The sequence below is a fragment of the Glandiceps talaboti genome, chromosome 6 (assembly GCF_964340395.1).
Source record: "Glandiceps talaboti chromosome 6, keGlaTala1.1, whole genome shotgun sequence".
Lineage (NCBI taxonomy): Eukaryota > Metazoa > Hemichordata > Enteropneusta > Spengelidae > Glandiceps > Glandiceps talaboti.
Window position 1 is genome coordinate 10,727,345 of NC_135554.1, and position 27,097 is coordinate 10,754,441.

At 34.6% G+C, this 27,097-nt stretch overlaps 1 protein-coding gene across 1 annotated transcript; it reads left to right on the forward strand.

Moving 5' to 3' along the window:
* LOC144436825 (uncharacterized) lies at positions 1-27,097 on the forward strand. The gene is made up of 19 exons (XM_078125684.1): positions 1-36; positions 591-633; positions 3,740-4,042; positions 7,450-7,701; positions 8,782-8,913; positions 10,331-10,486; positions 10,865-10,993; positions 12,366-12,527; positions 14,047-14,376; positions 15,305-15,372; positions 15,871-16,114; positions 16,429-16,535; positions 17,067-17,262; positions 17,778-17,907; positions 18,162-18,414; positions 19,002-19,047; positions 19,748-19,859; positions 20,104-20,186; positions 26,916-27,097. Exons 1-19 carry the CDS (start codon positions 1-3, stop codon positions 27,095-27,097), a joined length of 2,964 nt encoding a protein of 987 aa, XP_077981810.1.

Below are 27,097 nucleotides of genomic sequence, written 5' to 3' on the forward strand. Positions count from 1 at the left end.
ATGGGGTATTTGGACTTCCAGTTATGTGACCAGCTGGTACGCGACAATATATGAGATCAGGTCGTGGGAAATTCATACAACATTATCATGACGTGAAGTAAAAGCTTTAAGCCGTTTTGGTCTCACCAGTAGTATTATCCATCCGTGTAGGTTTATATCTGGTACTACAATTCTATTTCATTTCATTTTATTTATTTTATTATATTTTATTTTATTTGTGTATTTCAACATATAACATGTTGAACAAATTACAGACGTAGTACAGAACTACTTGTTCGATTAAAGAATAGTTCAATGAACGAAACAACGCTATAGCACATACTTAAGTCTAAAGTCACGCGCTTTGACGACGGAACGCACGCACAACTAAGTGAGGAATCAGTTTTTACGACCGGGGGTGGGCCGGTGACTTTTTGTGCATGTTGTACTTAAAAACAGTGACCCCCTGCAATTCATCCACAAAATAATCCAGTCCCCTCTGACAAGTAAAAAAACGCAATGACCCCCTCCCCATCTGTTGACAAGAAACACTCTTTTTGTTCTTGCAAAAAACACTCTATTCTCAAAGCATAATACTGCACACTACATAGTTAATTTTACATGTTACATTTTCAGCAATTTTAAGTGTATCTGGTAAATTGCTAACTGAAATCCATTGTTTCACATGTATAAAGTTCTTTAGATAGGAACCCAATGAGAATTAATTATCAAGTACAATATTATAAATGGAGATAATATACTTGTAAACCCATGTCAATAACTGTCACACATAATGAAGTACTTGCATCATATAATGAATTGTTTACATCATATATATAAAGATATGTTCACATCATATAGTCAATGTATTGTTTTCTTTATACTTAACACAACATGGAACTGTTCCAGATGAATTCAAATCTGCTATTGTGACACCTCTACTGACGAAACCTACAGTTAATCCTGATATTCTCAAGAATTACAGACCCATCTCAAATCTACCATTCATTTCAAAAGTACTTGAAAAAGTCGTGGCCTCCAGACTCAATGAATATCTATGCACCAACTCACTCGTCGAACCATTACAATCTGCTTACAGACAGTTCCACAGCACTGAAACAGCACTCCTTAAGGTCCAAAATGACATCTTAACATCAATTGATACAGGAAAATATGTCATCCTAGTTTTATTAGACTTATCTGCAGCTTTCGACACAATAGACCATGTCATACTTCTCCAACGGTTATCTGCATTGGGCATCAACGGTCTCGCCTTGAAATGGCTATCATCATATGTCACAAACAGACGCCAGTCAATTACAATAAATGGTCACTTCTCAACTGAAACCAGTCTTAAATATGGTGTACCACAAGGATCAGTACTCGGACCACTATAGTTTTCCCTCTACATATATAACTCCACTTGGCCAGATTATCCGTCAACACAATCTTAAATTTCACCAATATGCCGACGATAACGAACTGTACCTATCATTCACCAGACCAAACACTTCAACTGCAATCACACAAATAGAGAAGTGCCTTCGTGACATCAAGAGTTGGATGACAGATAACAAGCTGCAACTCAACGATGGAAAAACAGAAGTCCTGGTCCTAAATTCCAAATTTGATAACAGTCCAAATCCTATCAGTGATATTCATATCAATTCGACAGTCATCATGCCAGTCACATTCGCACGCAACCTCGGAGTTACATTTGACATCACCCTTCAACTTCGAAAACACATCGTTAGCACCTACCAAAGTATCTACTTCCACATCAGACGTATTGGACAAATTCGACAGTTCCTGTCTACAGAAACCTGCCTCAAATTAATACATTCTATTCTTGCTGCCAAACTAGACTACTGTAATTCCCTACTGTATGGCTTACCAACTGCACAACTCAGTCTGTTACAGAGAGCCCAGAATAGTGCCGCTCGACTCATCACCCGCACCAAGAAGCATGATCATATCACACCAATACTCCAACAACTACATTGGCTTCCAGTCACGTACAGAATACAATTCAAAATCCTGCTGATCACATATAAAGCGCTACATGGAAAGACCCCACATTACATCTCCGACATCATTCAGCAAAGTAACCCAGGCAGATCACTCCGTTCAAGCAACAAACAACTACTCCACATACCCTAGACCAGACTCAAATCAAATCAAAGCCAAACTCAAAACTTATCTATTCCAAAGAGCATTCATATGAACTGGGAGCGCCATTGGGCATCTTTTGATGGATATCAGGCGCTTTATAAATTTGTGTTTATTTGTTTATTTATTATTATTATAACACAACTGCGGCTTTCCATACATGTACACATTTGCACTCCTCAAGGCTATTATTTGTCCTGTTCATAATTGGCACTGACTCAAAACTCCACCCACCCACCAACCCACCCACCCACCCACCCCCACCCCCATTCATTGACCACACTGCTAATTTTAACCAAAATATTTTTGAAAGGATTTGAATAATGAAATGTAATAAATGTCATTGGTTTCAAAATAGAAATTAAAAAAATGTCATAAAAATGTTTCCTGTACTACAGCAGTTTCTAAACTAGATTACTAATTCAATTCACTTACTATTGGCTATGTTGTCCAGTATATTGCTGGCAACATGATAGCCTTGAAAATAAATACATTCTAATACCAAGGAAGTGTAATATTATGATCTGCTGACAAAATTGTACTCGCAGTATACAGCTAGTCACTCAATGTGGATACTATATATTCAAGGGGATGTAAAATCTAATTTTCCTCCTACCTTTGCACCGTGTCAGTACTATAGAAGTCCTGGCTACTAGATCATCATCAAACAAATCTGTCTTTAAAACTTTGTTTATCAGTCATTCACATAATATATATTCTCCGAGAATCCGATTAATATTGTGTTCACCTTGGAATATATTTCTTTCTATGTAGTTTATGGTGTAAAACAATAGCAAGAGAAAAGGGTGTTTGACATGTAGCCTGGTAACATGTATTAAACTTGGTGATGGTCACAGGTATCAGAGAAGAAGTGAAACACAAACACTGAAAAGTTATTTTTGATAAGACATGTAGTTCGTACTATCGCTATGCAAACTAACAGTTCAATAGTTTGTACATGTATGATAAATCAACACATTAGGGGTGAGATCAGTAGGTAAAAAATGATTCTTTTACTAAGGCAATCAGTATGTAGTATTATGTAGTGCTATGAATACAAAGCCAGTATGTAGTGAGGAAAAATAGCTCTTTTATTGGCACAATAATGTATTTTAGTGCCATGCATAACAAATTTCTTTCCCATTTTTCAATGACATTTTTAGAATTGTTTGTATTGGAGTACAAAACAGATTTCAGACCTCCTCCCACCCCCACCCCACATTACAAGATGACACAGTGCAACACATGACATGCAATAGCGAGAAGTCATTTCTAACAAATAACTGTTGCTTAAAGGTGGCCATGATGCAGTGTTGTGACGCCATATATATATATATATATATATATATATATATATATATATATATATATATAAAATATATATATATTCATGTGCCCAAAATTTCAAGGTATAAACCGCCCTCAGCCAATGGATGTTAATGCTACAATAATAATACTATTAGATAATGTTATTACCAACCGTGATGTAGATAGGCCACTAATAACCACATTAAGAGGTATATAATATGACGTTTTTGTTGTGAATTGTTTGAATGATATTACAAAATGTATGTGTGGCTTCAATTTACAGCTGCCAGACTGGACATCAGTGTTTACAATTTCAGAGCAATAGCTAGTACTTCAAGTCGAGACATTGGTGGATACTCATCAGGCAATACTGTATCAACCGTAGGTACAGATTTTACATTTGGTCGAGTTGTGGATACAGGGACAGGAACTGGATTGCCTATTAACATTCGTTATGAAGTTTTCAATAATTACGGTAGAAGACTTCATCTAGGTGGAGGTGACGAACAAGCGGGTGTGTATTATTGTGAAGCCACTGCTAATGGAGAAACAGAACGAATACAAACTGTAATGATGTCATATTTGGGTAAGAATATATATGGTTTTAGATTATGCAATGCAATCAATCGAAACTGTTGACCCCTTGAGAACAAAATATAAATATTTTAAACACCGATCTTTGAACTTAATTTTTTTCTATCAAAAAACGTATCCAATGAAATAAAGGCTAGGTCTTCATTTACATAATTTAAAGAATCCGAGATCATTATCTTTATCATATCCTGTTTGCCGTGTCGCCGATAGCAAGCCACACCATGATGGAAGAACACTTTACGTTTGCACTTGGTGATTGTGGAGATAAAGACCAACATGAAGTGTAACGATCAGCATTGTTATAAGCAAAATAAATAGAATGTACTGCATGCAGTGGTCACAAATACCTACTAGTTTTAACATGACTGAAGTCTGATACAAGTACACATCTTCCATACGCCAATTACAAGCACTGAGTACATTTTGGTAAACATCCAACCAAGACTAATTAGTAATTTACATAAATAACGATTTTGGGGGGAATTAAGCGATATCTTAAGAAGCAATTGTTCAAATTGCATATAACTTACTACATGCATTGATAATAAGTAAACATCCGTTTTGCTATTTTTTTCCATATGCATAATAATGAAATATTTTAATGACTTAAATTAGCGTTCACACTACACGTGTCGCAAGAGAGCGCTGCAACTTTCCCTCTCGAGCGATCTTACAGTGACAGTGTTCGGTCATTGAAGTTGTTCTTGCATAGCCAAGCTAAATGATAAGTGATTTTGATGAGTTGTCCAATGAATTTTTGTTATGGTATTTGTCTGTTGATATGTTGAAAGCAATTGTTTCTGTATGCACATTGTTTGTGTATGCACATCATGTTGTAAGTGAATTTCTTGTAAACTGTACTTGACGGTGATGTCCAATTGAACGTTATTCGATTTGAATATGTTTTGTATTTCTTATAATTACCTGGAATTTCGGGGAGTTCCAATATAAATTTGCGTCTATGTATAGCCTGTTTACGGTGGTGTCTAGATACATCATTAGCTGGTCGTACCACTGATTAGAGGGCTAGAAGGTACAACCAGCTATTAACGATGCATCTCACAGCGCCACAATAGTCTGGTCATGTCTCTGTCAGTGCAGATCAAACCTAGACCTTAAATTGGCGTCCTGTTTGCACACTTTGTACTGACCAAAATTCTAAGAGGGTGGGCAAAGGGGATTTTAGTAGTTCGTAATCAGGCCATTTTATTTTCGTAAATTGTAAAACATTGGAATAAGCCACTAAAATCGTATTGGATTATTGGCGTAATGCGTATTAATGAACTGTTTATTTTGAGTATAATCCGTCAAAAGCACAACTTTGCCGTTCACGTAAGACATAAATCTATACTGTAATTGTACGACATTTGAAAGGTTCAACACCAGAACAGACAAGGAGTCTGTGACACATGCAGCACTATAAACTGCAACCGTTCGAAATACAAGTAAACAGGCACTGTCAATGTGTATGTACCCAGGACAACATGCAAACATAGCTCAGCCAAAGAAGTGTCTTGATACAAATGTGTCTTTTGGGGGATCGAATCAAAAACCCAAATCTCAAAGTTGAATTGCGGAAAAGAAAGAATGTCCCTCTCAGTTCTTGAATTGGGGAATTCAGATGTATTAAAGTTCATGAAAGATCACCTTTATCATCGTCGACCAATGTCAAGGGATATTCGTCAGCACAGTTCAATCATGTAAACATGTGCTGTTATGTAAGATCAAATTTCATATAGTTTCATATAATTAATTTTCAAATTAAGAGCACATAATGTATGATATAACTGATAGCTATATATAGCTCAGAATTGTGCATTCCAACTATATATGTAGGAACAAAAATCAATGGTTTTGCCCTTACGGGAAGTATTAAGATTTAATCTGGTTCTAACTAGCAAAAGTTCTGTTATATTTGACTATCAAATGTAAATATAATGTCTACGTCGGGTACTGGTTTGCGCCATAGATGTTGGGGAAAGAGGTATATGTTTGATCATAGTAGTAAATGTGTAATTTATAACATCGTTAGCAATGGGAGCAACACATTTGTTACTGAATCAACCAAAGCATCCTAATTGTTGTATAGATCTGGAAAAAGAAACTAACTTGAACTGATTTGAAATAAAGGGTGAAAAATGCGGGTGACGGCTTCTCCTAATGAATCGAGTGCTCGAACCTTTTTTTAAAGTGTTCAGTTAAACAAGCATACATGCAAGTGGGTGTATTTATCATGTTAATGTCTGCCCGAGGGCAGGGCACACTTTACAAACTATGATGATGTCCCCAAGCCCAAAGTGACGGCATCGTCAATTTCTGGTAAACAAGTGTTAGGTCAAGGGGAGGCAATAAATTGTGACACTTTCTTTTAGCACATGTGTTATCATTTTTATTACACCTACCGTTCAACCATTGTCTTCTGAGAAGGCGCCCCAGCGTCATTGACGGAAAGGTTTCCATTTAATGGCACATTTCTAAACTTTCCATGCAGATAACCTATAACTGTTGAGATGAAATTATTCATAGCAACTTTAGAAATATTCACCTGTTACCATATATATATGTTGGAAACAAAATGCACACTGGGCTTGAGTCGATTGTAGAATTTTATGTGACAGCTTCTCAGTCATTATTATTAACGTGCATTTGTACACTTGAAAATACAATCTCTTCCTTTCCTTAGTGGCCTTTCATAACTAAGTCACTATCATGTTCACGCCAATGTGCATGGAATGTTGGTTTAATGGTTGGAATGACCGGCTTGGAATATGCATGGTACAGATTCGAGCTAAGTTACACTGTTTTTTTCAATGCCAAAGTCCTTGGAAATGATTCTTCTGTCAATCCAGCTGTATAATTGGGTATTTGGTAAAATCGACCTTTCAAAGCTAAGGCTTTAATCCTATGCGCTTTCAGAGGCTGCAATGAATTGCATGCGCCCCAGATAGTTGAGGATGCATAAATGGCCGATATGTGTCGCATTAGATCCACGTCAAGGGGGGGGGGGAGCTCTCCTGGGAACAGGTGAACTATAAACACATAGTCCTTGATTATTATAATTCGCACAACTATTTACATAGTTTCTCTTGATGTAGAATTTGTTGAAAGACAACACTCGATACTTGTATATGACTGAATGACTGACTGACTGACTGACTGAATGAATGAATGAATGAATGAATGAATGAATGAATGAATGCATGAATGCATGAATGAATGAATAAATGAATGAATGAATGAATGACAATTGTTTTTTATTTAAGTGCATGAGTCTGATGAACGTGAATTTAATTGTATATACATATTATTGTCTTCATTGTGTTTTCCCTCCCTCGAAACTAACCTTTCTGAATACTTCTAGGTCATAATTATTTGCTTTATTATGATTTATTTTTTAAGCTGGAATAAAACCCGAGAAAACAACTATGACAGTCAGTTTGGGAGACGATGTAACAATAACCATGACAACAAGCATACAGCAGTCATTGTTAAAATGGAAACATAATGGGAATGATAAACCAGAATGGAATGGTCTTAAAAGTATAACAATATCATTTGCTAAGATCAGTGATGGAGGAGTCTATGAATGTTATAAAGATCAGACTCAACGGCAAGATGGGAAAAGCGGATTCATGAGACTCATCGTAAGAGGTATGTCTGTTTTCCAAGATAACTACTTAATCGACTGAGAAAAAATCTCTACAATATAGCGAAATTCATGTCATAGAAGTGTATGTACACGTAAGGTTATGTCTAAGTATCAGTTGATTACTATATAATTCAAAGAGTGCTGCTTGTAGTGTCGCTGTCCAGTCGAATATAATTACATAGGTTGTTTAGTTTACACTGGATCGAGATAGCACATATATATGTTCCGTCACGGAAGCTTATGTTCCTCATTCTGAAATACTTTCTGACATATCTCAAGAATGCAAGCTTCAGATTTCATATAATTAGGGACATATATCAACCATCACAATGCGCACATGTCCTATAAAGTTTGTTGACATAGCTTTTATTTTTAATTATTAATTTACATAATTATTAATTTTCAGTAATTACTTCAGAATGCACAAATTCCATATAATTTGGCACATACATCAACCATGACAAAGCCTGTTGATAATGTTTTTAGTTTTAATGAGTAATTTGTATTTATTACACACATTGATAGTAAAGATTGGACATGTCCTTTACATCTTGCTGATATAGCTTTATTGGTAATGATTAATTTGCATAATTAATCATTTTTCAATAATTAGGCAATATGTTATGGATGCAGCTATACATTTCATATAGTTTCATATATTTAATTTTCCAATCAAGGGGCACATCATGTACAGTATCTATAGCTCAGAATTTTGCATTCCAACAATGTATGTAGGAAGTACAAAATTCTATAGTGTTGCCCCTACAGGAGGTATTCAGTTTAAATCTGGTTGAGTAGGCCATATGTCAATTTACATTAGGTAAAATATGCCAAAACTTCCAAATATGATATTTCTCGATTGTAACAATGTATTAGTTTTATTTTAATTCTTTCTCTATTAGGTTTTAACGTGATTGGAAACGTCGTAATGTTACAATGTTACATTCCATAAATAGTTAAACACGGTTGAAAACCATTATAGTTCATGTCTAATATTATATATTATAAATATTTGACGGAGTTAATGTAAACACTTGGTTTTTAAGTAAACAATACATACCCTTTGAAATGTGTTGTTTCAGGGTGTCCAAATGGTAAATACGGTGTAGGCTGTCAGACAGCATGTCCAACTTGTTACAATGGAGGAGTATGTAATGCTGACACGGGTGAGTGTATATGTCCACCTGGATTCATGGGAGGTAATTGTCAAACTGGTAAGTGAAATACTATTATTTAAGTCTTTAAAGATTTATAATTTTAACGCATGTAAATCTTTTGAAAAAAAAGTTGCTATCTTTCAGCATGATGACCATCTGTTAGTGTGCTATATTCTTTGTATCTTGAATACAAATATATGTGGGATTGAGAATCACTGGTATTTGCTGCTTATTAAAGCTGCACTACCTACAACTTGGACATTTTTTTCTTCGAGTAACCAAAGATATATTCACTAAAGACTGGTGAAGTGCTTATGAAAAGACATTGTATCTGTTAGTTAGCGGTGAATACTATCAGTTGATGGTGTAGCGACAAGTTTAAATCTTGAGCAAAACTGTGGTTTTGATTCTGATGCCATTTTAAAACTGCACTAATAGTAACCGGAGAATAATTTTCCGATCAGACAACCAGAATCTATACCCTGAAAATTGTTTAAAATACCGGTTATTAGATATAATTGTACATGTTAATAAGGGGTCAACATTATCCATAAGTAGTTCAGAAACAGGTTGAAACATTGTCGCCGTTGGGGGCGTTGACTTTGGTATACGGATTCCCAAGTCTATTTGATATGATTTATATTGTATACAGCTACAAAAACATGTTTACCCAGAGGTTATGCAATTCTGTTAAGGATGCACGATATTTTGAGTAACTTATTGTATTTAACAAAACATTTTCACTAAACATGCCAGTTGCAACTTGTAACTTGATATCTCATGAATAGTTATTCTCAATAATTTCTTTAATTGTCCTTAATATAATTCAGTTTATCTCATAGTCCACACTGTGTAATGTAGAGCTGTGCCTTCATAACTGGGTACACTATTGCACACTTCATTGGACATAGTTCATCTTTTTGTCACGTGACATGATTAAGCCTGATGTAAAAGCAGATTTTTGAGGACACATAGGGTTGTATAGGTTTGCAAATAACAATCGCCGATCAGAAAGATATATGAAATATCGACAGTTTGATAGGTAACCTGAGTTTGAGGTCAATTGTTTACAACTTCTAAACATTACAAACTGAAATAAAGTTTGCATGTAAGCATGCTTTGTTTAGTTTGAACAACGGTTGTGTCCTCCACTCTGAACGATTTTCGTCTAATTAGTCGTTCCTTGTAGATGCCCAGAAGGTGAAATTTGCATATATACCACAAGTAATACCTCGCTCTAGTTTGACCATTATTTTCACAGCATATATGACAATTCATTTTCTGAATATACATCTACAAGCAAAGACCCTTTGCGAGATTCACTAAACCCTATATTTGATATAGTCTTAAATAATAACTGAACGACATTCTGAGCCCAAACCTACTGTTCAAACTTCACACAATTTCTTTCATAGTTACTTTAATATGATAGTGGTATATATCGTTGTCATTACTTTTTCATTGAATTATATAGCATGTGGTGTAAATAAATTTGGAGCTGACTGTGGTAGAGAATGTTCAGCTATAAATGAACCTAATATTCTAAAATGTAAAGCATCAAGTATCTGTACTGGTGATCCCTATGGATGTTCCTGTGCTACATCATTAACTGCAAGCAACTGTGAAACCAGTAAGACACGCAGACATTTCTTTTGTGGTCCTACTTATGAGTAAGCGACCAAAGAATAGCAATTTAACGTTTTGTAAAGTTTTGGATGGATACTCTAACATACTTAAGTTTTTGTAAATAAATTCATTCAAAATATGACCAGATTAAGACGGTTTGAACATTTTTCGGACAATACTATGTAAACAAATACGAGCAGTGAAATTCAAGGTGCTTGTTGTGGAGTAAATGTATCGTCAGCTCAGCATGTAACCTGACATTGTGTACAATGATGTCCTTATTATGACCATTATTGTAATTAAATAACTTGCTATTAATTTCTTTTAATTGTTCATATTGATCATTTAATTGTACCTTTTAAATATCATTCATCACATACAGTCTGTCCTCCTGGTACGTATGGTGCTGGATGTACACAGACATGTCATTGTACATCAGGATGTAATGCAGCCACAGGATGTCCAGGAGATAGTACCTGTGAATCAGGATGGAGTGGAACATATTGCAATAGTAAGTAATAATAAACGTATCCGCTGAATGAAATCTATAATCTCATAGGGACGAAAAAGCCTGATTTATACAATTATTTTACACGGTTGGTGTGGGTGTTATAAGTAGTTTGCAAAACGTTAGCAGCTCCGAGTCATACCAACCTAATATATCTGACTCTTTGGCGTTAGTAGGTAATGAATACAGTCCGTGTCTGGAATCAAATTAACCATTGGCATTACTTAGTAAAAGATTGTAATGAAGCCTTTTATGTCTTTCTGTTTTATCACGATTTTATATTGTATTGTACTGTGTTGTTGTATAACTGTGTGCATGTTTTGTCTTTGTTTTATAACTGTGTGCATGTTTTGTCTTTGTTTTATCTTTAACAACGCAAGACACCTTCCTGTTCGGCTTTATCGGCTTTACAGTCGTTTTGTTCAATAACGTATTCTAATCTAATCTAATCTAATCTAATCTAATCTATATGTTGATGTGAGCTGCTATTTCCATGTCGTCTTTACTGTAATATCGGCCCACACAACACATTATTATAGCAAACAAAACCAAGCAGATGCAAGGCTAGTAGAAAACAACTTCACCCTTTAGGACTTGATGTTAGACGAAGCACACACTGGTTTAGGAGAGAGTTATAGCTGTCTACTTAATGCTGACAAATAACCCCCTGAGCCAGCAGATGTAAGGCTACCGACATGTAAATTAACAACCTGTCATAATCAAATAGTCCCTGACATGTACTTGTCATCACTATCACCATGCGTCACTATTATAGTAAACAGTACATTACAGTTTCTCTAAAATTCACTGAATCAAAATCTTGTGACAGAGTGTGCATTATTAACAATTCTGAAATGGATGAAGATGGAATTGAGGCCAAATAAACAACAGTGTGTTTCCGATAACCTGACCTACCCCAGATTAAGCCCTCGACCCTAAATATTTTTTTTTTGCCTGCAAAAAGGTAAAATTCCACAATTTACTTCTAGTTCGTGTACACCTTCATGCCTTTGCCTCACCTGGGATGACTTTTTTTAAATCGTATCCAGAGAGAAACGAGGTCTTTTTAGGCTATAAACGTACAGTTTGCATATTACGTGTGAGCTTATAATTGTTTACTTTGTTTACTTCTTTTACACCTCATCAAACTATTTCGGAAGTATTGTCACCGACGAGTACCGAGTTATCTTATCATGGGATCGAAGTAAATTTTAAAAATTTAAATTTAAAAAAAGAATCCCAGTCTACCTTCCTGGCCTATTTTCAGAAGTCATGTTATCGGAAACAAATATTTTTTGTCTAAGCATTTATCCATCGACTGTTTTGATTTTAGCTGTGAGTCAATATTTCATTATATTACTTTTGGGTTTTTTAGTACCTAGTACCTGTACTGCTGGTATGTATGGATATCTTTGTAACTACAACTGTCACTGTAAAGACAATGCAGCATGTAATAAGAATACAGGTGCATGTCCAAATGGAGAATGTGCTCCGGGATGGTTTTCTTTAACTAATAAGCTTAATGAATGCCAGGGAGGTGAGTGTTGTATAGCTCGTATTTTGATATGCAATTTCATACATGTTTGAATTCAATTTAGGGAACAAGCTGAATTTACGGAGGGGGTGGGCCGAGGTGAAAATGGAGTCCTCGAAAAAATGGAATGCAAAGGGCCCCGCCCCCTGAAGATTTTGCAAATTAAACCTCAGGAGCGGCCATTTACCGAGAACATTTGCAAAACCAGATGTAAACTGAATGTTTTCCATAAAGGCAAAGCCTTTACATTTTTGTTCCTACATATATTAATTGTTGGAATGCAAAGATTTGATCTATAGCTCGTGCAGCGACAGAGAAGAAGCAGCGTAGCGGCTCAATGACTCGTACGCATGCTCGATAGTCTCTGTGCGATAAAAAACCAAGGATGCATTGCGGAGCAATGACTACCCATGTGCGTGCTATGACCTCAGACTTACGCTATTTTAGCCAAACTGGTGACTCCAAATTTTGAATCACATCGTTCCTCAACGAGCGACAAACTAGTGCATGTGTCAAAATTATTCACTGTTCAGGAGTTATCTCTGACGTTGCCGTTATATTCTCCTTTAAAGTGGCCATATGGATGAGAATTTGGTATTTATTTTGGATTTTTATTTGATAAAACAGCTTCACCATGTTTTTCTACTTGAAAAAATAATGCAAAATAACATATACCAAGTCCATGTTCATAACTCAATACATTGCAAACAGATGCAAAAAGTGTAAAAAGTTTGTTATTGTACGTACAATAACAAACATTTTACACATTGTTTAATGTTTTGCCGTTTATTGAGATGTGAACACGGACTTGGTATATGTTATTTCACATTATTTCACATTATTTTTATTAGAAAAACATGGTGAAGCTGTTTTATCAAATAAAAATCCAAAATAAATACAAAATTCTCATCCATATGGCCACTTTAATACTCGACTATTTACAAAGACGAATTTAATACATGCCAAACATGATGCTGTAGACTTTCAACTAGCATTCGTCAATGTCGTCAAAAAATATAACAACCTTTTGATGAAATGGTGACGTTGTGTCCGATCATTAGTTTCCTGTTCAATTTTACTCTGAAAACATTTTAGTCAGTAGTTTGACATCGTACATCGTGCGACAATGAAAACATATATTTTCCGAAATGGCGGGTAGTGACGTCACAAACTATCGTGAGGTTTTGGAGTCCTCAACAGTATGTATTACGATATTTCGTCCTGCCGCGATGCATATGTCACTATGTGTACGTATATACGCAACTTTTTAGAGGTTTGAAGCTGTACTCGTCTTTTGATATTTAGTTTGAAACAATTTTAGGAAAAATAATCAAAAAACTTATTGAAAAAAAATCAGTGTGCAAAGATTGAGTTTAGAGAAGATTTAGAGATTAGATATGAAATAATGGCATGCTATGAAATACAAAAAAATAGGCATCGAAAGGAACAGTAGGTCATGCAAAATGTTGAAACCTTTCGTATTTCTATCACCTTGGTAACATGTCATTTTCATTTACCTCAGTTCTGCCAAAATTTGCAAGAGGTTATTTACCGACTGTTGAGGTTGAAGCTACCCAAGTAACTGTACAATGGCGGAAGTGGAATGAATCAATCGACGTTGGTTATGGGCCAGTAGAAGCTTACAGAGTGTATTCCAAACAGACAGACGGTGATGATGATTGGACTCAGCATCAAGATATCACAGTACAAGATCCAGAAGTAGCAAGTTACAACACAATTGTTTCTGGACTGTTGTGGTCGACTAGTTATGATTTCGCAGTGGCGGTCAAAATCCAAGAGCAAATGGAAGAAGATGTCAAACACATTCGAACAGAAACCACTTTGTGTGATGGTTAGTATTGTGGATTCAGCCACTTTGATGATTGATTTAAAATTTGTAACACAAGAAACACTGTTGCTGTATTTGAAACAATTTCATTGCTAGTATATTTCATATGATTTGGTCCCCAGCAAAAGCATTCTGCCACTATTTTGAAATTCCTCACTAATACATAGATTTATGTTGACATATTATAGCTTAAATCACTGAGCTGAATTATTTTCAGTTTGACACTGCACTTGCTGCAACTGGAAATTTATTTTGAAACTGTTTTGGTAGGTATAGTGACTTACTCGTATTTACATCCTGAACAGTGTTGATTCAACTGTTGTTTGATGTATTTGTGTAGCTTTACTTATAGTATGATACAATGAAGTCAGTGAAATTGATTTTTGGGTCCGCACCTCAAAATGAACGTAATTGTTTTTGTAATATTTATGCATATAATTAACATCTAATTAACATGTACATTGTCAATCGTTGTCGTTTTAAACAATGCTCGATGAATATGTTGTTGTTGGTTGTCTAATAGAAAAATAATACCCTAGTTACAATTAGTGCACCTTCAATTATTACTATTTCAATACATTATATTAGTAAGCAGAAGTGTAGTCAATCATTATTTACAGATTCCATGCATGTGACCATATAGTTGATCAGCATTATGCGCTTGTCAATATTAAGTGAAACATCTCAAATTCCACTGTGTTTTTATCACAGTTAAGAAAAACCATGCTCCAAGAAGGATATTTTTTTCCGTTCCTCTCAACAAAACTAATTTCTTAATTTACTGTTACGTATTTAAACTTGCCGTGTGTGAATCATTATTGTTTGATGAAAATGAAAACCTAAGGTTTAGTTATTAAATGTGTAATGCTGTAATAATAATTATTCTATGTATTTGTTACGTTGTAAGTGGTGCTTGTTTTTATTGTTACAGTACCAGGAAAACCAATAATATCGAGTGCTGAGTCAACAAAACCAAATGAAATTCAGATTAATGTCGAGGTGAGAGTCATTTGCTGATTATTGTCTTGTGCACGTGTCTCGACATCAAATATCTCCATTTAAATAGGCATATAAGACCAACCCGATAACCATTCTAATGTTGCATTTTGTCCTTCTTCAAATGTATTTCTTGTGCGCAAATCTCGAAGAATAGGTCATATTGCTGATTTCTTCCTTGATGACAAAGTGGCCATATGGATAATGATTGGGTATTTATTTTGGATTTGTAATTCACAAAACGATTTTGTCATGGCTTCCGTTGAAAAACCAATGGGAAACAACATGTGCCATGTCCTTATTTGTATCTCAATAAATTTCAAGAGGTTAATAAATGTGTCAAATGTTTGTTATTGTATGGACAATAACAAACTTTTTACATATTTTTTTTTAGCTTCTTGTACTCTATCGAGTTACAAACACAGATTTGGTATCTGTTCTTTCACATTGATTTTTCAAGTGGGAAGCCGTGATAAAAACGTGTCCCATTGCTCTTTACAGGTTACTGATATCAGATGTATTGATAATGGAAACAATGGATATATTGACTTCTTTACAATCAGACACAGAAAGGCTAACAATGGAGGTGATTATGAAAGCAGGATTGGACCCAGTGGCACTGATCGATCATTTACAGTAGCCGAATTAATGCCTTACACAGAATATGAGGTGGAGATAAAATTTAAAAATGCTGATGAAGAAAGTCCATGGAGTACAACAGTGACAGTTAGGACAGCTGAAGGTGGTAAGGAGTATATTAAATAAACATAGTGATACCTATAAACGTGAAAACGGATGGTCTTATTGTTTACTCCATTTGTCAAATTAAAAAAACATTCAAAAATCAAACAACAACTGAGACAAAGGACGACCTTCATTTTCAGCATATCTGACTAAAACTCAATTTTTGAAAATGACTCCAGATTACATGGAATTAAGTGGTAGTACTTTTTGTTGTTGTACGTTTCAGGCAAACATCTTTTTTGTATGTATATCTACGTGTCAGCATTTAGCATTATAGCAGCATAAACATTCGTCCTTTTTCCATTTGATATTCAGTTCCTGGTATGCCTGCATCGATCGAAATTAAGCAAATTACATACGATAGCATAGAGTTAGAATGGAAGGAACCAGCTATATTTAGTGGAGATATTGAGCATTATGGAGTAAGTTACGTTACATATCGTATAGAATATTCCATAATGTTGATATTGTGGGGGCGAGGGGTGTTTTGAAACCATCAGAATCATTTGGAAGCTGACATAACTACAATATTTATCAAAGTTATTGACAATACACTTAAGAGATGTTATTTGTTTTCATTGCATTCTGACAAAATGAGGGAATATTACAAGCGGAATCACAGCACACAATAACCTACACCGCAGCTTCGTTTTCGAAAGAAATCATACAATAGATTAATATTTGTTAACTTCCAATTGGCAGTTTCAAGAGGGTAAAGGTTTTCTCCGTCTGTCATGTTTTTGTCAGTACACCTAATTGTCAACAATAATTAATTGAAGAAAAGTATTGAGAAATATTCCATAAGTCTTGTTTTTGTTTGTGAATGGGGTTAATGCAAACCATATGGAGCTATCAATAAATTTAAAGTTTTCAACTATCTAAGAAGCAAAATAATCAAATACAAATAAATACCATAGTATAAATATAAAATTCACAATACTTTATTTTTCCAGATGAGATACATTTCAAGGGAGTCTGTCTTCAGAAGTATGGTAATGGAGTCCAAAACTGTTCTCGTAGAAGGAGACATACACACTTATACCCTTACAAATTTAGCTACAGGAACCAAATACGAAATATACTTAAATGCCAGTACTTCCAAAGGATTTGGTGAAACTCTAACTGTATTCACCGGTACATCATTTACTGGTATGTATTAAGTTTTTTGATTATTTGTGGTATTTGAATATGGATTATATGATTGATCAGTCCTACAGTTAGTGTTTATATAATGAGACAAAATAATTCACCAATTTCATATCTTATACTGAGGGAATTAAATTTCATTCAAATGCAGAATACTTTTAAAGTATGTGACATTCTTGAAAAGTATTATTTCATTCATGTGTACATTTGCACATGGTCACACATAGAAATAGCTGGATGGGTGGGTTGGTGGGTTGGTGGGTTGGTGGGTTGATGGATAGATGGATGGATAGATGGATGGATGGATGGATGGATGGATGCATAGATAGATAGATAGATAGATAGATAGATAGATAGATAGATAGATAGATAGATAGATAGATAGATAGATAGATAGATTAATAAATATATTCCAACATTCACATTGTTTCTTTCGAACAAACAACATGGCTAAGAAATGTTGCCAAGAGAAAGTCGTTATAATTGTAAATTGCTTTATGTGCGTTACTCCATTGCAGTTGATGTGTCAGAAGAGCTTACTTTCTCAGGAGACCATTTGGAACCGATAGCCATTACCGATTCCACTGCCATTGTTACATTGCCTCAACTTTCAAAGGACACAACATTATCTAGTGATTCTGCACTACTGTAAGTAATAACAAACAATCACAAATTTGACATTGGATTGTGTCGATAGGATATACCATAGCCAATTTAAATAAACGATAGATCTATTGAAGGTTTGGTAAGATAAGCTTGTAGAAAGCGACAAATAGCATTTGACGTCTATGGCAAAAGAATAATCCACATTGATATAATAACTGGCTAAACCGATTGCATACATTAAAGTCTACGCATTGTGTCTATGGTCACGGTTTCACTCTTCAAATTATTCATTTCAGTGATTACATTATTGTTGTTGAATATGATAAGATATCTGAAAGGAGAAAGAAACGAGAAATAGATCCTGACCACCTATCAAGTTACAGCAATAGTAATGTACCATACTACATCACTGCAGCAATTCCACTGAAAGACCTAGCAAAGACTTTTACCATAGGAGATGGTAGTGTGTATGATGGCTACTTCAATGCTCCACTAATTCCAACAATACAGTATTATATTTACTATGGATTTGCAAGTGACGTTACCGGGGTGAGGGACAAATGCAGAAATTTATCATGAGGAAATCAATCGTGGTTTGAAATTTCTTTGCAAATTGAATATTTGACTGTCATTTTACCATGGACAAGTGAATGGAGTTGCATAACCATGTGTCTTAATGAAAGTGTATTCTGCAATCAGGACTTTATAAAAGCAATAGACCAATCTATGATATACTTATCGTACAGTACTTTACATAAAGCAGGAATATTCATAAGGAGTTGTTTTGAATAGCTAATGAATACGGTAACACCTCAACAGTGTTACATAAAATGTGTTGTGCAAATACTTGAATATGGTATTGCCGTGCTTGCGAAAAAAGTTACATCATGATTGTATTTACCTAATAATACACTTACAGATGATGCGTCTAGCGAATGGAATGCAAAGTTTTTTTCATAATTATGCAGTGTAGCTAGAGTCCCTGTGTACTGTAAGATATCAGTGGCATTATTTATAACAACAGGAGTTAAATTAAAAAGAAAATGAGCAAACACATGCATCAATCACTATTGGTAATTAATGTGTTATAAGTGTTATCGTTCTGCTGTTATCATTTACTGTTCATTTCCTTTTAGGAAATTGCTTATAGCCTGGAGAATGAGCCAAGAACATCGTTTAAAGGTATTTATTATTTTATGTAAATGGTGCTTTGAACTACATTACACTCAGCTTGTGTAATTTTGGTAAGTTATAAAGTTTAATTTTAACCCACTATACATACAGTCCAGATTAGATGTAAAGATTAGTTCTGTGTGTATGTCTGCATGTCGAATAGGTCAGTGTCTACCTTTGTTCTTGCACAGATCACTTTAAGTGAAACATTGAACATAGCTGCCTTGCCACACTGAGCATATATGCATCCTTTACTTCTGTGGTGACATCAAATATTACCAAATATCTGTCATATTCATTGTTTAAATCCCCAATATGTACAACTTCACAAGGGCTATAATAAATTATATTGTCTTTGTTCATCGGCCGACATAGCACGACGTCATCTTCATTTAGTACTTTAGTTTAACGTTAGCCGACTACCAATATACTTTAGTAACGACTACTATATGTGATTGTGTGTTTCAGGCTTGATACCGACAGAAATACCACCAAGCACTTAAATAAATATGATATGACAATGGACTGGGAATCTGAAAAAGGATAAATATTACGCTTTAACAAATATGGGGAATAAAAACAAATGACATGAAATATAAGGAACCAATGATTGCCCTCAATTTTATCATTTCATTTGATATGAAATTAGCTTGATTATAAGATATTCATGCTAATATTTTTTTAAATCATTATTATAATACATTTATAGCTGCTGGGCCTACTAAAGGAACAAGTCCACTAATTGGAGCAATCATTGGAGGGATTTTTGCGCCTTTACTGGTTCTTTGTATTATAATTGGTGTTGTTTTATTTATAAAAAGGTGAGAAGCAAGTAAATTCCAACACTCTTAAATTTTTCACTCAATAAAATTCCTTAATTATGTTTTCTAATATGTTCGCAATAACATACAATCTATATGTGTGATACAAAACTACGTATGCGTGAATTATTAGTCATAACTTCTTCCGGGTGACATTGTTCACTTTTTTCAACTGAAAAAGTTATCGATATATTTAGATATCGGGCACACCATCTATTATTAACGTTAAACTTTTACTTTACAGGATGAATAGCAGAAAAATAGGCGAGAACACACAAGAAGAACCATGTATTGAAATAGAAAAGAATGACGAATATGCTGAACCAGGTGTGTGTGCCTTTTGAAAATAGTTTATAAATAACTGTGCTGTGGAATAAGGCTATTTATACAAGGAATAGTCTGCCCATTGGTATATACAAGAATATAACGAAGGACCACGAAAGAATAATTGAACTGACGTAAATGAAATAGAATATAAAGACATTCAATGGTCATGAACAAGAAATCGAATTGAACAACACAGTTATAATTTAAAGGCAAACGTGGTTATATACTGTGAGTTTTCACAGTTTCCTAAATTTGATTGCTAACTGCTGCTAGTGAGTTATTAGATGCATTACCTCTGAGTGTCCATTATTTCAATTACTATCACAGTTACTAACATTTCATCTTGATACTATTTAATCATTTAGATGAAATTACTAAGCACGTAAATACAGCCTTGGGGTCTGAGTCGGAGCAGCGGTATGAACCTATCATACCAGACTCAAATACACTTAAAGGATGAATTAAGACCAACATTTGGAACCAATTGACAATGTATACACTACCGTTGAACAGGAGGTTGAGTATTACGATTGAAACATTTATTACCAGTACAATGTTGTTCTTCCGTGATGACATGGACATCCTTGGCCTTAATAGCTCTCGTTACATACCAACCTATCAACTAACCTTCTGCATACATACATACATACATACATACATACATACATACATACATACATACATACATACATACATACATACATAAAGTGAATTGTAGAGAAACACTGGTAAGATATGACAAAATATGGTCGTCCAATACTGTTATATCAAGTTCGCAGCCTATGGAAATATTCCAAAGTGACATGTTTTCCAGATTAACTAGAAAAAATCAGCAACAACATATGACAAATATCATGTTAAGTTACTACACACCTGAACCACAATATTGGCTGATAAAATGAATATTCATTAAAAGAATGTGTTTGATTGTAAACGGGAAAACCAATAATAGACACTTTAGATTTTATATATTATTTCATTAAATGTCACAAGAGAAATGCCCCCATGAGGTTTATGTACACTTTGTGTATCTGTATGTGTAGAAGTGAATACTATTGATGTTTTTTAAAAGTTAACATGTGGGTATTTAGATGTGCAGATGTGTTCACTGATTTAATTAATTGAAGATTAATACTCGTTATTTTTCTCCAATATTCCATATAATTACGAGACAATTCTATATATGATTTGATTATTGAATACTTTCTTTTATTGTTTTATTTGTGAAATAAGTAGTATTCCTATTAAATGCTTCTCTTAGAATACTTCTAGCTCACTGAATATACTCACAGCATTAATATTGGTATGACAAACCTTAACTTACACATTTATTCACAATCTGATGTTAGTAATTAATTCGACACCCATTTTATATACATGTACCATCGTATACAAGATCTTTTATCTAATTATGAAGTTGCAAAGTGTTAAGTTATGTTATTTCCCTAAGATCATTGTATTGTTCTTACACCACTCCTTTATACTTAAGAATATCGATCGACTTATAAAGGAATGTAGCGTTTACATAATGTTTTTACTCAGATATGGCATACGATTTAAACTCGTCTTACCCAGGTCAACAACAAGACAGTAAATTTTATAGGATTATAATTGTCTTTCATTTATATATAGTATATTAATGTAATTAGTTTGATTCTTATATAGAGAATTATATAATGGTGTACACTTGACTATAGATGAACAGCTGCAGTGTTATAGCAATAGTTTGGTTCAGAGCACAATTTATGTGTCTACCATGTTTATTAAGTCAGAAATAAAATATGTTAAGTTAACTGACAGCATGAAATCTTAAAATTGGTTATCTGTCGTCTTCTATGCATATAATTTCATACATATGTGCGATTATTATAACTAATCTTATATGACAACACCACACTATTGCCTTCATAACGAGTCAATAAAACCCTTTAAAATGCATGCGCATTGTGTTTTTTTTCTATTATAGCTCATCCCAAAGACAATATTGGTAGGAGACCTATCAAGCGAAAGAATCATAAATGAATTTCTGTGCCATCTTCTTCAGAATATTACCACAGCGAGTTCTGATTGTTTTATATTCACATCTTGACATTGGTTTGTCATTCACACATATTGTTCCTCCAAACCTGCACTGGCTACAACTGGGGCATTTTTCATCAAATAACCAATGATACATGCAATTATGTTTTCCTGTGAACAAACTCTTGATAGCTGATATTATTGCTGCTGGTCTTTCGGATGGTTCTTTATTCTGTACATCCAATGCCATCGGCCCAAAATACAAATGTTGTTGCCTAATAATTGTTGAAGACAGGATGTAACTACGAATAAATTAAGTGAAAATTTTACAATTGAAATTTTGATAAATTTACATAAATCTCTTGACGTAATTAACCGTAGATTTTCTTCAAATTTGGATAATTCAAACAATAAACAAACCTACATGATGTTCCTGTATGCTACAGATGTGCTTGATGTCCTTGACTTATTCAAAAGTAGCATAGCAGTGAATCCAGGACCACCACTTATTCATTGCAGGTAAATATGACAAATAGTGACCTTATTTAGCCATATGTAACATTGCTGTAGCATTGTGCCAAAATAATTACAAAATATTCATTGTGAGCAAGGAAAAATATAGCTATTGAAATCATAGGGAAGAAGATATTTCCCCGTATTGTTGTCCTCATCGCCCAATAGCACATCTTGATGAACCCTCAACGACCTCAAAGTTGTGATTATTGTTCAAACACAATCTTTGAAATTTGGTTTGATCGAAAACAAAACCAACTTCTCTTAATATATAGTGTTGTACACCATGAAAAGCTAGTGACCTGTTCACAGTGAAAATCTGGGTAAATAAATTGAAACCTTGTATGAATGAGAATAGATGCAATCGGAAATCTAATTGTATTTTTGGAAGTGTTTGGTTTCATTTCCTGGTATTTCTGTTATCTCCAAAACATAGACCGCTATTACAAGTTTCCTCTATCCTGATGTACGTTTTGTTTTTTTATAGCTTTTTTTATAGAGTTAAAGATTGCATTTACACTATTTGAGAAAATATCTACACAGGAATTAATGCACGGGAACACCTAGAGTTGTAAACTAATCTCAACATGCGAACTAAGAGAATGTTTACTAGATTAGTCACGTGATTTGAAGAGCTACAGTCTCATCAGTAGAACAACAGGTCTTAAATTGGAACATCCTCCCTCTATAGCACCAACACATCAAAATGTTATTCCTAATCAGGCATAGGCCCTTAGCTGTATATGTTTTGTTTTTACACTTATTCAGCCTATAGAATTATATTAACGGCATGTTTAAATGCCTTAGTTCATACATTCCACAAAGGTATTTCCTAACTTACCTCGATGGATCTCCTTCTTCTGCAAATTGCAAATGTATAAATTAAACCTACAATGAATTTAGTCATTCGTAATATTTAAGACAAATAATTTAACTCAACAAACTTTCGACTCGTACGAATTTAAATAAGGAAGTGTTTATTAAACGGTGTTTCTCAAACATGTAATATGTGGGAGGTTAGTATGATGACTTATCATAATGTTTCATTCAGTATATCAAAACTGCTAAAACACAAGCTTTTCAACAAGATATTACAATGGTTGTCATGCTGGTAGATTCAACCATATAATTGCATTCCAAGAGATTCGACAAGGCTTCAGTATCTAGAAATACGTCTATAAAGCTTAAATATTTCATTCTAGATGGAAACCTTCACATGTCTGGGAAAGTAACTACGAAGAATCAAATTTGTGTTTCGTTTGGTATAAGAAGCCTTTTTATAATAAATATAATCTAATAAAATTATACACAAAGAATTTTAAAAATCAGTTAATAAAGAATACATTAAAAAAAAAACTAATTAATCATGGAATTAATTTTCCAAGAATTATAATAAAATACAGATAAAAATGATATTAATATAAATGTATTTTATGGATGACCGGTGAGGACAGCAACCTGCGACCTGCTATTTGCAAAACTGGCAGTTGCGACTTGCAAACGTCGACCTGCGAATTGCAAAACTGCGACCTGCGACTTGGAAACTGACACCTGCCATTGTCTCGTTTTATCGTAATACTAGAGATTAGGGTATTTATTGTCGACAAGGGCGAGTTGGCCATCCCATTGCAGTTTCGTCAGGACACGAGGAAGCCTCGTCAATTGTCTTTAATACAACAAGGTGAACTATTTATCATACTCTTCGTACTCTCGAAGTGATCTGTGACCTGTGACATAGCTTCAAGTGTTGGGTCAACGTACGCTCTGTCAAATAATTAAACTTGCCAGTATACATGTACGTTTCGCTCTTTCAAGTGTGGTGGTCGAAAATAAACAATAAAATGGCCGGTTTTCAATAGTATTTGGGTATGGAGATAAAAACAAACAACGATGTTTCAGAAGTAATATAGTCATTCTCAGATGAATCTCCTATGTATTGAAAAATATGAGTGAATATTATAATCAAACATTAAGATGTTGAATAATTTCTAACAAGTCATTATTTATGCAAAACACCTGATACCATTGTAATAATAAACTTATACGAAATTTTGAGGTTGCAATCTTAAGATATTGTTTGATTAAAAAAATGCAAATTACAAAGAAATGCTAGGTTACATAATCAATCTCTATCAGAGATAATGTGCTTTTTTACCGCCGATAGTATGTGCAAATTATATGGAATTTTAAACTTGATGATGCACATTACCCATTAATTAAAACCTACATCAACAATCTTTATAGTACATTTGTGCTTTGTTATTGTTAATGTATGTACCAAATCCTATCAATGTCAAGATTGTATCCTTAAGATATTGCCCTATGGCCAAAATTATATGATTATGCAAATTATCCATGACAATCAAAAACTACACCAATAAATATATAAAGGCGAGTGTGTGTGTGTGTTTGTGGGTGTGTGTGTGTGTGTGTGTGTGTGTGTGTGTGTGTGTGTGTGTGTCAGTTGCAACCTTAACCAACGAATGTTAGGGAGCGATCAGTTTTTACGGCCGGGGGTCCGGTAAATGGGGGGGGGGCTCAATTTGGGACTCAAAGAAGGGGTCTTCATTTTTACAAAGTGAATAAAGGGGGGTCACCTTATTTTCAACAACTGAGCGAAATCATGAACCACCCTGCTGTACTTAAATTTCCATACAACAAATGCATGTGCATACAATAAACCATAAACAATGGCTATAAATAGACGTTCAAATATAATATAAACTCTTTGTCTCTTAATACGTCCCAAGCATATGACATGGTCATAACATTGCACCTTTTAAGCAACAGTTTTGTTATTGTTTTGTTAGAAATGACTTGCAGGCTATTAGTTGCATTGTGTCATCATGTGATATAAAAACTTGCATGTGTAGCAGTACACATAACACATAAGAAATAAAATACTTTGAAATTTACTGGATGGACTGACTCTGAAATGTGTGCCTCCATTGACCTGAACATGTTGATTTGCACACAAACATAGCCTATAGAGACACACTTTCAAATAATTTAATGAATTTGTATCTCTAAATGGTAACTGACCTCCACTGTGCATTTTTTCCTCAAATTTTCTCACTTTCTACTTGATCTTTATTTATTATTATTTATGTCAATGACTTGAAATGATTTAAACTTTTGAAACCCTAAAATTAGTGATACTTTTATGATATAACTAAGTTGTGTTTTACTTCTGAATGGTGCTCTAAATGGCCTCCAAAGGAGTGTTTATTTTTCAAAAAGCTCTTACCATGGGAGGGGCGACACCCCCTCCCCAACCCTCCCCCATGCCTGCATAGCAGGCGGGGGCACGAGTTGAAATGATTTAAACTTTTGAAACCCTAAAATTAGTGATACTTTTATGATATAACTAAGTTGTGTTTCACTTCGAATGTTGCTCTAAATGGCCTCCAAAAGGTGTTCATTTTTCAAAAAGCTCTTACCATGGGAGGGGAACACCCCCTCCCAACCCCCTCCCTCAACCCCTGCGCTTGTATAGCAAGCGCACACACGCGTAGCATGCACCTCTCCCCATACTTATTCCAGTTCTCTCCCTACTTTGAAACTTACTGAAACCCCTAGGTTTACAATTATATCAACTCCAATTATAATATTGTAGTTTATAATTAGCTGAAATAATGGTAACAGTTCACCCAATCTAAGAGATATCCTAGAACCGTTGGTTACTTAACCATGAATATTTTGCATGTCCATGAACAGACAATCATACTTCTCATAGAGTTCCTCTCCAAAGAGCTTTATACATGTGAAGCAATGGATTTGGGATAGCAATTTACCAGATACACTTAAAATTACTGTAAATGTAACAAGTAAAATGAACTATGCAGTGTGCTGTATTGTGCTTTGAGAATCTAGAGTGTCTTTTACAAGAACAAGAAGAATGTTTCTTGTCAACAGATTCGGGGGGGGGGGGTCAGTATGTTTTTTTTATTTGTCAGAGGGGGGGGGTGGATTGTTTTGTGGATGAACCGCAGGGGGTCACTATTTGTAAGTACAACACGAACAAGAAGTCACCGGCCCATCCCGGCGGTAAAAACTGATCGCTCCCTTGGGGATATTCTTTCGGTCTACTATGTGGTACATACAAACTATGACTTTACTTGTACACATACCTGAAATGTGATTGAAGTTTTACTGAATGCTACCTGTCGTGTTTTTTTCATGATCTGTTGTCATTAGGTAGAAATCCCTATTACATGTATCCAAATATGGAAACCGAAACTGGAAGGCCAAAGTGTTCTAGTGATGAGCCGACTTATGAATCAGTTGGATCGGAGACCATTGAATTGGAAGACAAACCTGTACCAAATATCGTGTCTGATGATGAAGGATTGGATAATTATATGCGTTTCAAAGATTAG